The sequence below is a fragment of the Amblyomma maculatum genome, chromosome 7, assembly GCF_055883805.1.
Source record: "Amblyomma maculatum isolate TAMU_Amacu chromosome 7, ASM5588380v1, whole genome shotgun sequence".
In the NCBI taxonomy this organism is placed as follows: Eukaryota; Metazoa; Arthropoda; class Arachnida; order Ixodida; family Ixodidae; genus Amblyomma; species Amblyomma maculatum.
The window spans coordinates 94,500,255-94,515,517 of record NC_139350.1 but is presented as its reverse complement, the minus strand read 5'-3'; the positions used below and the strand labels follow the sequence as shown (position 1 = coordinate 94,515,517).

At 44.3% G+C, this 15,263-nt stretch overlaps 1 protein-coding gene across 1 annotated transcript; it reads left to right on the top strand.

Moving 5' to 3' along the window:
• The first annotated feature begins 10,643 nt into the window (after positions 1-10,643).
• Positions 10,644-14,564, top strand: LOC146183979 (chromosome-associated kinesin KIF4A-like). Its single transcript, XM_084608452.1, has 3 exons — positions 10,644-10,809; positions 11,399-11,509; positions 14,383-14,564. The coding sequence occupies exons 1-3, from the start codon at positions 10,644-10,646 to the stop codon at positions 14,562-14,564; spliced, it is 459 nt and encodes a 152-aa protein (XP_084464578.1).
• The last annotated feature ends 699 nt before the right edge of the window (positions 14,565-15,263 follow it).

Here is a 15,263-nt window from a genome sequence, read left to right as displayed (position 1 = left end):
CCTAAACACGGAGGTTTCAAGGTTCGGGCAAGGTGCACGAGAGAGTTTTCCTCCGCAACGCCCGGAAGACCGCTCTCTGCGATCTCGATTCTGAATTTCTAGTCTTTCGCTAACATCTCATGCCCTTGCTGCGGTACGGATATTATGGACCCCGAGCTTGAAAAGCGACTTCGGCGAATGAGTACCGAGATGGGACTCGACCCCCACAAGTACACGCCGTTGAAGAATCCGCTGCTAAACCCCGACGATGATAGTATACGGCTTATATGGGTGCATTGGTGCGTGGGGTCGACTAGCATAACATTAAAAATAATAAAATCCCATCGTAAGCTCGCCACTGGTTTATTTTGAGCAGTGTAGTTCACAGTGATCATGACAAATCTTGCTATATGCATGCCACAACGCCGAGCAAGATCGCCTGAGTTAAAAAAAAGAAACAATCCACTCTGTACTGTGATAACGCGTCTAAAGCTAATATTATCACAATCTTTTCATTTTACACTTACCGGCAGGGTTGGAAGGAACAGCGTTGGTACCGCTCCTTCATGCAGACTCAGTCTTGTCGGGATCCCCAAATCGCGAACCACATATCCGGGTAAAGCAAACGTAGATAAACGCTGTCTTCACCGATGCTGGCTATCCGATGATATGTAGCCACGGTTTCCGGAGATTGGCGTTTTGAAGCACTTGATGCAGAATGTTTTTCCTGCCGTCACTAGCAATACCTTCGCAGCCAGGGACTGCACACTGTAACAACCTCCCGCTCATGTCCCGTCAACAACAATTCAGCGCTTCGATAACTGCCTTCGCGAACTCAAGAGAGTGACCAGTCTAGCCCAGAGCTGTTCTGCACCCGTCGCTCACACTATGTAACACAAAATCGAAGGTGAGGTCAACGCCAGGGATGTATAGCGTGGCAACAAAACTTTCGCGAGTTCGTGCCGAAGGGCGATGACGATGAAGCAGACGACAAGAGGCCCCCGGCGGCGCGTCGGCAAGCAAGCGCGCCAAAACGGAAGTTGCGGCGTGCGGCGCTAAGCAAAAAAAGTAAAAGCGCAGATGCGTCAGTTGTGACGTGGCAGTGGGCGAGGCCTTGGAGGAGGGTCAGCCTTTGCGCGCGCTAAAAAGTTGAAAAGAGGAGGAAAGCCGCGAAGGCGCAGATATTCAAAATTTGATTGCAAATAACTCTGCTTCCAAATGCCGCATTTAAAAAATTTTTGCGGGAACGTTATCTTACATCGATATTCTTTCACATACTAGGCATAGGAAAACTGTATCGCTAAGGCTGTTTTGGGCCCCTTTAAGGTAGTAACATAGTATAGCTAAATTAGGCTGAATTATTTTGTTGCCTAACATGATGAATTAGAAAATGAACTTTTGCACGCTAAACGATATTTAAGGGTAATGAACAAAACGCTGGTCATTGCAGTCTTGCTCCTAAAAGCAATGATAGACCGCAGTGTTCCCGCACCACTTATCTGCTCTTGTGGTGCTGTGTAGAGCATGATGAAGCACCGCAACAACACAAGGCGTAAGATGGCCAATGTGTGCCAGCGCGCTCCTAATCCACGAGTAAAGAAACGGCTGACAAAGGCGCTTAACAACAGTAATGCGTGAAGAAGTTGCTTTATTAAAATCGGTGGGAATTTTTCAATAATGTCTTCTTGTGAGTAGCTCCGAAACACGCACAGCAAACAGAAATGGTTCCATGCATGCTCATTACACTGGTTTACATTATCTTCAGATGCAGAATAAAACATTTTCTACCTTATTTAAACATTGTAATGTATTTGCAGCCGTAGCAAACACTTTCTCAGTAACCAAAATTTTGTGGCTTGAAATGACTGCACAATCGCTGAATTTCAATGGATACGAAATTTAACAGCACCTGTACATGTATTATTGTTTTGAGAGGTGAAGAGAGTCAAAGACGATCGTCAGACAGTGTGAGGCTCCTCATCCAGTAAATTCAATGGACATTCAGATACAACAAAAACACAGTTACAAACAAATTACAGGATTGCATTTAATTTCACTTAAGAGCTTAATGGCGAGAGCCTTTGCACCTTCTTTTCTTCTACCTCTTCTCTTCTACCTGTATATTGTCTTTGTGTACTCGTTATAATTTCGTTTCTCTCTTTCCTTTGGTGTCGTGGTCGGTGACATCGGCATCTTAGGTCTCCTCTGCTTGACACGCGAGACTGAAAGGATTTACATGGACCATACTGGGCTTTTATAGGAACTAGTCTTAAGTAGCCGAATCGGGAAATTATGTCGACGTCAAAACGTATTTCGGCGTCCTGGCCGGATAAATTATGTCGACTTTAGAACCAATTGCGACGTCTGCCGGACACATCTGGCGAACCAATCTCGCGTGCGCGAGATTTTCGACGTGATCCTTGAAAGGTTTTTGTCTTAAAAGAACGGTACAGACGCGGAACATATTTTGATGTATGCGCGTGAAAGAACTGTTCTCTCCGTTTCTTCGAAGCGTTTGGATAAGAGGCCTCTGTCGGAGGAGCTGCTGCTGTGCGCTTGGAAGGACAAGGGGAAGGGTGTCCAGGCAGTGCGGGCTGTCTGCCGTTTTTGGTGCGCCACCAGACTCGATTCGAGCTTGTAAAGCGAACTATGGTTCCTGTATAATTTTTCCATAGGCCTTCTCCCACATCGTCACCCATCTGATCCTCTCTCTTCTCCCCTTCCTCAGGGCAGAGTAGCAGGCCAGATTTTAAACATTCCGGCCAGCCTCTCTGCCTTCCATTTCAATAAACCCATCTATTGATGGAAGAGATGAAATGGGCTCTTTGATAGCTGAAACATCTCAAACTAGTCAAATTCTGTACCTTAGCAGGAATTGGCAGGCGAACGGAAGAGTAAATGTCCTGCATGCCAGGATTATTAACTCACTATAAATACCTCTGGTGCATTTTACGGTGTAGAACTTGCCATGGCACTATATCTCTGTCGCATATTATCTGCTGAACAGCGTCATTTATCTGCTTCTCTAGTGTCATCGAATGTCAAACTAAGCCTATAAATTATGTAGTTACAGTTTCTCTCAATCCATGCCGAAAGGAGGGCCCCTGGTGTGATCTTGGAGCCAGGTTCGTTCATTCAGGGGACGTTCTGCGTAGCAGCTAAAGCATTTAGTGGTGATTTAGCTTGGCTCAGAGCATAAATGAATATAAATATACGATCTAGCGTTCATTGAATTAAATTTTAATTCGCGTATTTTATACGTATGGTTAGGTTTAGCGAAGCATGCAACGGGTGATTTAGGCTTTGCTTAGGATGGAGGCCTAATTAACGTATTTAGTCCAACCATATCAAAACGTATGAAGGCGGCGACATCCGAAGCGTAGCTCGAAAGTCTGGCAACTTAGCATGAGAAGAAACCGGCTACCGAGATGGCGTGCAAAGCTTGTCCTGGGGCTGGCTTGAAAGCCACTCGTAGCGAGGTATTGAGCCAGCCCAGCAAATTTGAAGAGTGCGTGTGGTTAAGCGTTTGCAACAAAAATGTTCGATTTCTCTCATGCCATAAATGAAATTACAGCAGACACAAAAAAGTCATAAAGGATTGAATACCTTTTTTCCTCTGCCCACATAACTGTTTCATTTTCCTATAGTTGGTGAACTACCGTAAGCGCAACATGCAGCAAGAGTTCAAACTGGAGACAGAAAAAACACTGGCAGTGTAATGCGCTTCTCAAGTAGCAACAATATGCATCATATTGTGTACCAAAACTGAACAGTTTAGTACGTGTTTCACATTTCTATTAGGCGTCTGTAAGCTGAAATCGCCGTGATCGAGGTGTGTGCACGAGGGAAGGGCCTAGGCAAAAGTGATTTTCTATTCTTTTTGCGGCTTTATTTGAAGAATGCGCATTCTGTAATCATTTTTTCATCAGGAGTGCTCTCAAAAAGAGAAAGCCTTACTGCTAGGGGTGTGCGAATAGTACTTTTTCCAAACCGAATCGAATACGAATAGTGCACTCTTGCTATCGAATCGAATACGAATAATGTAGCTAAAAAGCGAATCGAATACGAATCGAATAGTGAAAGCAGCGAATCGAATACGAATCGAATAGTAGAGCGCTACAGAGCGCTCTACTATTCGTTATAGCGCTGTTATAGCGCTGCGGTAGAGCGTTATAACTCGTGGAGTAATAGATCTGACGGGAAAACGCTGATCTCCTCTAGGCGGCGCAACTATTAATCTCTTCGCACATTGTCAGTTGCTGGTTGTTTTTATCTACAACAATTACGTTTCAACGAGTTTATTTAGTGAACTAGATTGCATGATACAATCTGTTAATCTGTTTTTGTTCTACACTGATTTGCTTCCACATCCCCCCCTATGTAATGCCCTATTGGGCCTTTAGGGTATTTCAAATAAATAAAAATAAATAAATATATCAGAGATTACGAATGGCTGAGCGAAGTTTTCGTCCGACTTGCGTCCGCGTAACCCGAGGCCATAGAGTTGCGCTTCTCCTGCTGTTGGCTCTTCGAACTAGTTATCGCCGAGCGCGCGATCTCCTCATCGTCCTCTTCTTTTCAGTGACTTTCGTTGCTTTCGTTCTTTCTCAATTAGCTCGCGTGCTCCCCTATAGCTGGCGCTAGGCGATTGCAACTGGCGCTAGGCGACCTGAGATATATAGTGGAAAGATGTAACAACATAAGCTGACAACATTCATGCAACTCTCATGTCATCCGCCACTCGCATAATAAACTTAACCTCAACTATTGATGATGAAAGTGAATGAAATTTTCAGGGAATAAACATGTAGCGTTACTTCTCGGCAGATTAGAGACACGACTACGAGAAGTTGCCTCCGCGATTCGTGATATGTCCAATCTTTAAGAATGTTTCCATGCGAATGGACCGTGTCGCGGCCACGCTGAAGCATGTAGGCTCCCTAAAACGGTGATCTCTGCTTCTCGCGTAAGTTTATTGCGGCAGCAAGTTGTGCCTGCTCGGAGCTGACCCTGCCTTCGCGAGAATGGTCGGAGGTAACCGGGACGTTAATTTGTGCCAGTTATTCGAAAAGTATTCGAAAATTATTCGAAAATTTGCGAAGATATTCGAACAGTTTCGAATAATTTTCAATTTCCACTATTTGATTCGTTTAACAAATCGAATATTATGATATTCGATTCGATATTCGAAAATTTCGAATATTCGCACACCCCTACTTACTGCTGCCATTGGTTCCAAGCCATCTACATCGCATCCAGACCGTGCCCATCCATCACACGTCGCATGCACGCCTAAGCTAAGGAAGTGGCTGTCTCGGACTTTGATTTTGAGCAGATTCACGTTATAAATTTTTTAACTTCGTGTCCGTATTGTCGTCATACCCAAATTTGTCAGGAAATGAGGCGCCCCCTTTTCATCTCTTAGTTGTAGGTATAGTTTGTGCGTTTTGCTAATTTTCTATGAGGCCCCCGTCCGCTTATACTTGCTAGATCAAATTTTACATTTTCAATGAGTTCACGTCAGCAAATATATTTGAAACCAAGAATGTATCTTCTATGTTCAAGGCTACAACGGCACCGTTCTCGCCTATGGCCAAACGGGCTCTGGAAAAACGTTCACTATGGGAACGCGCTCGTCGTCCAATGACACCGGCTGTGACGATGCGAGCATTATCGCCAGGATAGTTGACAATATTTTCAAGCATATCACGACAAGCACAGAGAAAATATTCCTTGTGCGAGCTACTTTCCTCGAGGTGAGTGCATTGTATGCAAGACAGCAAATACGAGACGTGTAATTCGCGAAAATGTACTAAATATGGCCAATAAAGTTTAAAGAGCCAAACTGTGAGAGCTATTCTGCTGTATGTATATGACTGTCGATAATCAGGTCATGAGTGAAACGCCACCGATATATTTGTTGAGATGAAGACTTCATTCCCAAGTGGTGCTTCTTGAACGAGTTCCCCTATAAATAGAGAAGCTTTGTTCACTAATGTGTTGCACAATTCGACCATTTCCTAAGCATCCCACAACGAGATTGCACCATTGCGTTTGTCGTCAAAAGACATGAATGCTGGTTCTGAAGGAATTATTGATTTTAACCTTTTACACAACCACCACATAGTAGGAATAAGCGGCGTTTATTTTATTTTAGCAATCTGAGTGGCAAAAAGATCCAGCTCTGTTTTGATTCGAGCGCGATCGTAGTAGACTTTGTGGGCAAACCAAGCACAGTCATCAAATCTGGCTGATGAATCATTTGCTTGAAGTCTTAACCCTTCAAGCTTTTACTTGTCTATGCTCTGCTTTCTGTGTATATGCCTATTTCTCTTGAAGTAACCCTCTATGTTATACCTACATCAAGGGTTTTTTCTTTATTTTGCTGCAAATTCCTCGAATAAGCAGGCGAATATTCTAGTGCAACTGAATTTCCTTTCATGCCTTTGAGATACAAACTGAACCTAAATGTAGGAGGCATCAGGTTTGTAGTTGTACAACTGGCTTGTCGTGGATGTAATGTCATTTCTACTTTCTCGCAGATATGCAAGGAAAATATTTTTGATTTATTCTCCACAAGTTCATTCCGAGAACCATTGACGATACGGGAGGATCACGCTGGCACGATAAGGGTAAGACTTCACTAGTGCATTAAATTGTTTTGGGCTAACAGCATGATTAGGAGCGTGCAGCTCGAAGTACGTCGGCTATGATTATATAGTTACGTGACTATAATAGGCCGCTCCTATCTATGGGTACCCGCATTAGCAATGATGCAGTGCTTATGCATTGTGCTGCGCTCTTAAACCTTAATACAGAACTGTAAGCTTAAAATTAGAATTTCCCAGCTAACCAAACAGGCAGAAACATAAGCATGATCTCAAGCAAAAACCATCTGGATATCCACATGCGATTCCATCTGAGGCACCCTCAGCAGGAAAAGTACATGGAGCCTTGTCAGCCCTACTGAAAAACCAAAAGTTCCACGAGGCAATAACTTCACACAATCTCGCCTAATCGCATAGACTCTCATACGGTGGACAGGATTATCATAAAATATTTCGCATAATTTATAATAATACACAACAGTATATGAGATCTTATGCAATTATATGCGACTTGTATGTGATTGCTTATGCGAATTAAGTGAGATCGTGTGAGAAAATGTGAGGATATTGCCTCACATGTTTTCAGTACCCTATTGAAAAACCAAAAATTCTACGTGGCAATAACCTCATAAAATCTCATCTAATCGCATCGACTCTCATACGGTTCACATAATTATCATAAAATATCCTACATAATTTATGATAATGTAGAAGAAGCTATGAGACCTTATTCAATTATATACGACTTGTATGTGATTTCTTATGTGAACTGAATGAGATTGTGTGAGAAAATGTGAGGTTATTGCCCCATACAGTTATTTCAGTAGGGTAGGGAGGTGCTTCATTGAACCTAATAAATCCAAAGGCAAACAAAGCAGTAACTTGAGGAGGGTACTCAATGACTTCAAAGGCACGGATCACAGCTCGGCGGCAACTAAAAGAAACACACTCATGTACGACCGTAGATGAAGATGAGAAAAAGATGAGAAGATACACTAGAGAAAAAACACCACAATTAAGATGTAGAATTCCCCGTCGTAGAAATAAAAAGCGCATTAATGAGTATGAGGCGAGATACGACACCGGAAGACGACCTGATAACGGTCGGCCTTCTGGCCAACCTCAACGATCAAACCCTGGACGATTTTACGGCCAGTAATGATTGCTGGTACTCGGGATGTTACCAAATGACTGGAAAACATCCATAGTAATGTTCATCCCAAAGCCGGGCATAAAGATAAAAAAGAAAATTTAAGACCAATCACTCTCACGTCCTGCACCGATAAGCTCATGGAGGTGGCAGTAAGGCAAAGGCTGTCCCTAATATTTGGAACAGCATGAGCTGCTGCCGCCCTTCATGTTCGGCTTCCGGCCACTTTCATCAGCGCAGGATGTACTGCACTAAATCAATAGGGAAGATATTGATCTCCTTTTAGGGAGTTCAGAGACAGGGCGATTTGGACCCTGGACCTGATGATGGTCTTTGAAAACGTTAAGTATTGTAAAAGTGAAAATTTCAAACGGCAACAATTGCGGCGAGAAATATTTTAGCTACATAAAAACTTAGTAAATCAGAAATCTTATATCAGATTGGGCAATAAAAAAATTACCTGAGGTTTAGCTTTAGTTCAATCCGGTAGGTAGCGTAAGCAAAGCCGAGGTAGCTTCTCTTTCTGTTCTTATTCTTCTTCCTTCTTTCTTCTTCTCCTGCTTCCGCGGCGCGGCGGGCTACCGACCGTGTTTACCCGACGGCTTGAAGAGGGGCCCCATCTACGGTCGCTGTAAAGGTCAAACGTGGCTACCGGCCAGGTTTACGCTACGGGTTGAAACATGGCGTAGTATTGCTTAGGCAATAAAAATTCGGGCCATTCGATATGGGAACACGGGGAACGCCTCAAGGAGCTGTTCTTTTCCGCTGCTCTTTAACGTTGCCCTCATAGCGCTCCCAGAGAAGCTCAACGCCAGTGAATGGCGTACGCCACGCCATCTACGCGTACGACGTTACCTTCTGGTCGTTCCATGGGTAACTTAGGGCAGATGGTTTGAGCCTTCCGAGAGGGGTGCGCTCCGAATAAATCAGAACTCTTACACATTGCAAAACCTAATGATCTAGGACAAAACATACACATTTACGCTAACGGCAATTCGATACCAGAAATGGACATACTTCGGGTATTGGGATTGCAAATTGATAACCTGGGTAACACTTACAAGACCCTGAAAAATGAAAGTCCACCTGCGGAGAAATTAGTAGGATGATTGGCAGGATCGCCGGCAAGAACGGTGTACGTCTTGAACAAGAAACCGTTAGCCTGGTTTAGGCGTTCGGCGTCACTCGTGGGGAGTATGTGGCGCCCTATCTCAAGCTTAGGAAGAGCGACCGTGGAACCCTTGACGCGGTGATTCGGGCGGCGGTTAAAAAGGCGCTAGGACTCCCGGCCAGAACCTATGCGGAGTGCCTGCTCCAAATCGGAATCCATAATAGCATACGGGAGCAGATTGAGGCCCGCAGAACAAAGCATATTTCTAAACTGTCCGTGACCAGCATAGGCAGGCAAAACCTCGGAGACCTAATTCTCGGGCTTCTCCCCATCATCTCCCCGTCATCGAAAACAGAGTGGACATCTGGGATATGTGGAAATATTTGGACGGTTAAGCCGCTCTTTAGAAACATGAATTGGGAGCATAATAAGGGGAAGCTGCAGGCCTGCAGAGCAACATTTATGCAAAATAACTATGGCAGTAAGAGAGGCACATATATATTACGTGGATGCCGCGGGTCCCCCGCAAGGACGGCATCTGCACCATCACTGTTGTGCACGAAGAAAGACAGGTGAACGGGCTCTCGGTAAAAACTAGTGACGCGCTGATGTTGGAGGAAGTGGCGATTGCGCTGGCCTCCACACACTCAGACGCAGCGTATATAATGTTGGACTCGCAACAGGTTTGCCGAAATTACGTGCGGGGTACGATAGCGCCACTCACCTGCAGAATATTATTGGCACATACGAGCAATTCAGATTCAGCTATTTGTAAAAAAAAAAACAAATAATGTGGGTGTACGGTCGCCAGATGGTGGAGGGGAACGAGACCGCTCACGCGGTTCCCGAGCTTTCCTACCCGTGGTTCCGCTAAAATAATCCGGTTGCACCGCAGCAACTATAACAATCCCGCTCATAATTTATGCGAAGATGGAAACACATTTCCGCCTCTGCAGGGGGGAGCTCCCGTGAGCCGCCAAGGCTTCAAACCGGGTGTTTGAAGCCTTGGCGGCTTCGCCATACTAAAATACGTACGTGGATCCGGCATTCACGGGTAGGTGAAACTTCTGCGGGCAGTATGCTGACCTATCCCACATGGTCTAGGCTTGCCAGAAAAACACAAATATAGCAGTTATAACGTCCAACTAGGGAGGGCTGCAAGGCGGCCCTGTCCAGCTCAGACCTGGAGGAGCGGGCCCGGATCCAGAGAGCTCGAGCAGTGGCAGCGGCCAATGGCGTCTTGGAATGGGGTCTGCCACCCAGCGCCATCCCATCCGCACTTTCCTTTCACAATTCATTTCAGCCTCACAATAAATGTATTCTGTTCCTTCTCCTAAACTTATAAAAGGGCTGTGACCAAATATCTACCTTGAAATAACGTTTTGTCGGTCTAGTTGGTGAGAGTTCATGTTCAAGGCGTGAAAACGCACATGGACACAAGAAACGCAACGGGACGACGCGCTCCTTCCCGTTGCCTTTCTTGTGCCAGTGTTTGGTTTCGAGCCTTGAACTTATGGTGAAATCTCTATACTTGGTATTTTTGAACAGTGTAATGTTCCTTGCATGCTTATTCTCAGATGAAAAAAGGGTGGTACTAGAAATGTTCGCTCTTTCTTTTGATCCCATTTTCAGCTTTCACGTTGAGCGCGAACGCTTGCTGATACACTGTCTGTGCTTTTGTTTCAACTTGTATGAACAGGTGACCAACCTGACGGAAGTAAGTGTTACCACTCCCGAAGAGACAATCTAGCTCCTCGAGAATGCCTCTGCATCTCGATGCACAGCTTCGACCAACATGAACATGCGGTCATCTCGGTCTCACGCAATCTTCACCATGATTGTAGAGCAGCGGGACAAAGGAGATGGTGTCTCCACAAGGCTAGCCAAGTTCCATACAGTGGATCTCGCTGGATCTGAACGAGCTGGAAAAACTAAGGCAGTTGGCGAAAGGCTCAAGGAAGGTTTGTTGCCAATGTTTCAATGTTTAAGCTGCTAGTTGTTGGTGGATGGCTCTAATGCTGGGAAAGGGCGAGCAGCTGGAAGGTAAAAAGGCACAGTAGTCAAACTGAGGCAGAATAGTTCAGATGAGGGTGCGCTACTGTTACGCCCCGTAACACATCCAGTGATATCGAAATTTTTGGACGAGAATGTACAGCTTTTGTGCAGCTTGTAGTCCGCCATGTTCTCCATGCAGCTTTTATAGTCGACGTTTCGATAATTTGGTTTGAAAGCCAGATTTCATACACAACATGTAGGGTTGAATATTTCTCTACGAGGTTCAATACTTTGCTTCATTGCTCACGCAAGTGACTCAGGACGTCTTAACCAGTGTCCTACATGGCTTTTGTGATAAGCGAATTACGCGTAATAGTAAATTATCCATTGCGATCACAGCACACGGTTGTAATTTAGTATTTCATTTTCAAAGATACAGCGCTTGATATCAAATCATATCGTGTTCAAGGGTTTAGCTGTTTGGTTGGCCCTTAGCTGACATTTCATTATCAGTGTCAAAAGATGGATGAGTGTGTACTCCTAATTTGTTCACAGGAATCAAAATCAACAGAGGCCTCTCGTCACATGGCAATGTCATCAGCGCTCTATGCGATGGCGACCCCCACGTACCATGCCGAGACTCTAAACTGACGAGGCTGCTTCAGGGTACGTACAAACATTTTTTGGCTGGGATCATGCCTGGGTTGCACGGTTGCGCATTGGGAATGTGGCACATACTGTGTACTTTACTGTGCACAGCGCACAATAATTGCTTTCTTCACCACCATCTCAAGTTTTAGAGAGCGCAGCTTTGACCAATACTTGGAGTTAATAATGCGGATTGCATTTAACCACTACATTTTCGACTTCCTTTGTCTGTCATGGCTCCATCCACAAAACTCTGCAGGACAAACGTGGGTGCCTTAACGAGGTTCACAAAAACTTTTATTTTTCACGTTGTTTTTCTCAGTCCACTTAAACATCGTTAAGTAAAGAGCACTGACAGCGTACGGATATTTTTATCCCAGTTCAGGTCTTTAATTTCACATATCTTGACTTCTACTAGCGACTACTGATGTTATTTCCTTTCGCTGTGTCCTTGCTTTGGGTTATAGTTGTAGTTTGGCCCAGGTATTGAGAAGCTCTCGATTCTGCAGCAACCAGCTGCGCTGCAACCGTATTGAACTGCCCAGAATTTAATATTGTCGGTGTCAGGTTTTCTCATAGAGCTTTGTTTTTGTAATTTAGAATGACATTCGATCTAAAATTTTCAAAAGTATTTCGAGAATTACCTGTTGTGAGATTGAGGTATTGTTAGTCAGTGTTTAGTAAGGGTGTCCTAATAGTAATGCCCAACCTTTTTATTTTCCTCGAACGGCGTTAATTCACACACATGTGATATTAGGAAACATTCAATCTGCACCTCTGCTGCTTACGACTATATTGTACCGCACCATACTCTTAGCGTATTTGATTTGTTAGTGATTTTTATATGTGCACATTGCTAAATCAGAGTAAGATTGACGAGAGCAACATATTCACCGTACAGACAGGGCTACACATAAATGGGAAATATGGAAGACAGAAGTTTATCCTACGACATTGAAGTGATATTGGTGAATAAAATTTTGTTATTTGGGGCTCCCCTGGAGGCCTGGTGTCCTATCTCCTGAGGTATTTATGTTTTGGTGCCCTTTTACTATACTCATGTCTAAATACAAACGGCTTTAGTAAAAATGAAAAAATGTCGAGTCGCTTATGCAATAAAAATAAGAGCTGAGTTTCACTTTGATTTATTCCAGTTTACAATAGCGGAATTGTGGATGATACAACTCGGATGATTATTTACGGGACACTAACCTATTTTCTCTTAGATCCGCAATCAATAGTTTACTATACTAAAGGTCTATAATTGTTCACACTTCGCCGTGAGAGAAGTGGCAGTACCTCTACTAAATTAGTGCGCTTTGCAGTTGCAAGGCATAGCAGTTGACTTGTGCGAGACGTCAGCTTGGTAGTGTTGTCCATGAGAGACTCGCCAATGCAAACTGCACTGTTCTGCTCCAGATTAGGCGGGATTTACCATGCGCCCACCATGTGCTCTTTTTACAACTGACAGCTGCCTGTCAGTGTGTGTGTCTAAAAGCTGCGCCGTGGTGAAAGCTCACCGATCTACTCTTGGCGTTTGTGGCATTGCATTCCTAGAAGACGCATATTACGAAAGTACCAGGGTAACAGGGAAGGGTTTTGCCAGTGACTGAGTATACGGAGAAAGAGGAAACACTATATTCTGAAAGGGTTGAAGCCGGTGTTAGAAATTTTCAGACGACGAACAGCAATGGTAAAATCATGCGAGTCTGAGCATGCGACCAATATGGGAGGGGTTACACATCAGCTGTAGAAGAACGGAGGTTTGGGCTAGTTGGTGATCATCAATGTTTAAGTAACAGTGCAAAAGGAGAGAGACGAGTGGAAGGATGTACACAAATGCTTTGTGCACCTCCACCGTCGTTGTGTACCTCCTTCCACTCGTCTCTGTCCTTTTCCGCTGTTGCTTAAACATGGCATATACGTCAGCTACGCTCTAATGTGTGTGACAGTACACTCAGGAGGAAAACTGTGCAGCATCACCCGTGTCATGGTGAGAACACAGTGATAAGACATTTTGTTAGTGCCGTCTGAGCCTCTGAATACCATTAAACAACCGTAAATTTCGGCTGATACGGGACAAGTAACATTTTTATGGGATCACCACGTATGTTTCCCTCGATGTATTAGGGACTGTTCGAAATATGCAGAAAGTTTTCTGACCCTCTAACAAGGTGCTGTGAGTTTTAGACTATGGCTGATAAAGCATATTTTATTGTTTATGCCCCTTCATTTTGCACATTGTAAGTTTGGAGGTATAAGTAAATACTAGCTGGCTCAAAAATGGGAACCATTTCTGATAAGAAGCATTTAATTTCCACGAGGGTTTAACTAAAATAAGGCGACTACAAAATGGGGAGGCTCTACAGTGATTAAAAGGACGCTGAGTACGTATTGGCCTGCGTCGAAATAATTCCAAATTCTAGTCACACTGAGGCGAGCCTTGCCAAATTCGGAGATTTCTAAAGCTAGAAGACAAGAAAAGGGATATCGGTGAAACTATAGTGCCAGCCAATTTTACGACAAAATGCATGCGTCAATAAACAATTCAGAAACGAATACGCGAGGTCATGGTGCGCTGAAATTCAGTTCGGCGGTCTGTCCTTTGTTTTCCAAGGAAGCTTTTTATGGGATATTTCTAGGTATAGCTTTCAGAGCGACAGTTATATTTTTGCCACTGAACTATTTCCAATATAACCAAAAAGACCTGGAGGACCAATATTTGCTAAAAGTAATTGAAAAACGTGGTTCTCGATGTCCCTTGTATGTTCGTGGACTAGGCAACCTATTGTTTGGAGGTAGCATTATACGTGGTTTATGGTAACTACGTTAGAGAGGCGGCACTTCCTAGCACTGAGTTTCCTCTTCCGCGTTCATTTTTATTTCTCTAGATTCCTTGGGGGGCAACAGCCACACTGTGATGATTGCCTGCATCAGCCCGGCAGACAGCAACCTGGAGGAGACCCTCAGCACATTACGCTACGCGGGCAGGGCTAGAAGGATCAAAAACAAGCCTGTTGTCAACTTTGATCCCACACAAGCACGAATCGCCCGACTTCGCCAGCAGGTGTGATCCCGTGTGATGTGTACTGTGGCCTATCCTTGTGTTATTTTTTCGTCATTTTTATTTATTTTGTAAATGTGCATAATTTCAAAATATATACCACATATATTTATTACATTTTGAGACAGCAGGAAGCACCGGCAGGATCCCTTTTTTATTGCCAGCCCAGCTGAAGCAGCAGCTACATCCAGCAGCGTTTCATTCACGCTTCGTCTTCTCTCCGACGAGATGACCAACGATGATGAATATGTACAGATGAAGATGACGTGCACGCAAGGTGCTTACAATCTTCCCCCTCCCGGACGAAAGCGATCATTGTGGTCGCAGGTTACAGATGGTCAGCGGTTAGATACGACGGTCACGAACAGGCGATGCAGGGGCGTTTTTAGATAGTTCACACGTTATGCTTGCTTCAGAACCGTGTAAGAACCAAAGCAATTCTAGAGGGCACTTTGGACCAATAAAGTGCGATGAGGCGAAATCCATTAGAGCGCGGTGGATCGTAGCCCTCCACTACGACACCTCTATCTCCCTCTCTTCTTTCACTCCCACCTTCCGCCGTTCCTTTATGGCGTCGTACATGTGTCAGCGGAGAGTTGTGACAGATACTGCGCCTTTTAAATCCTGTAAATCAATTTCCAACGTGGCTCATGCCTGCTGTACTAAGGCCTCCTAAACATCTTGGTCTGCTTCTATTAGCTTTGTGGC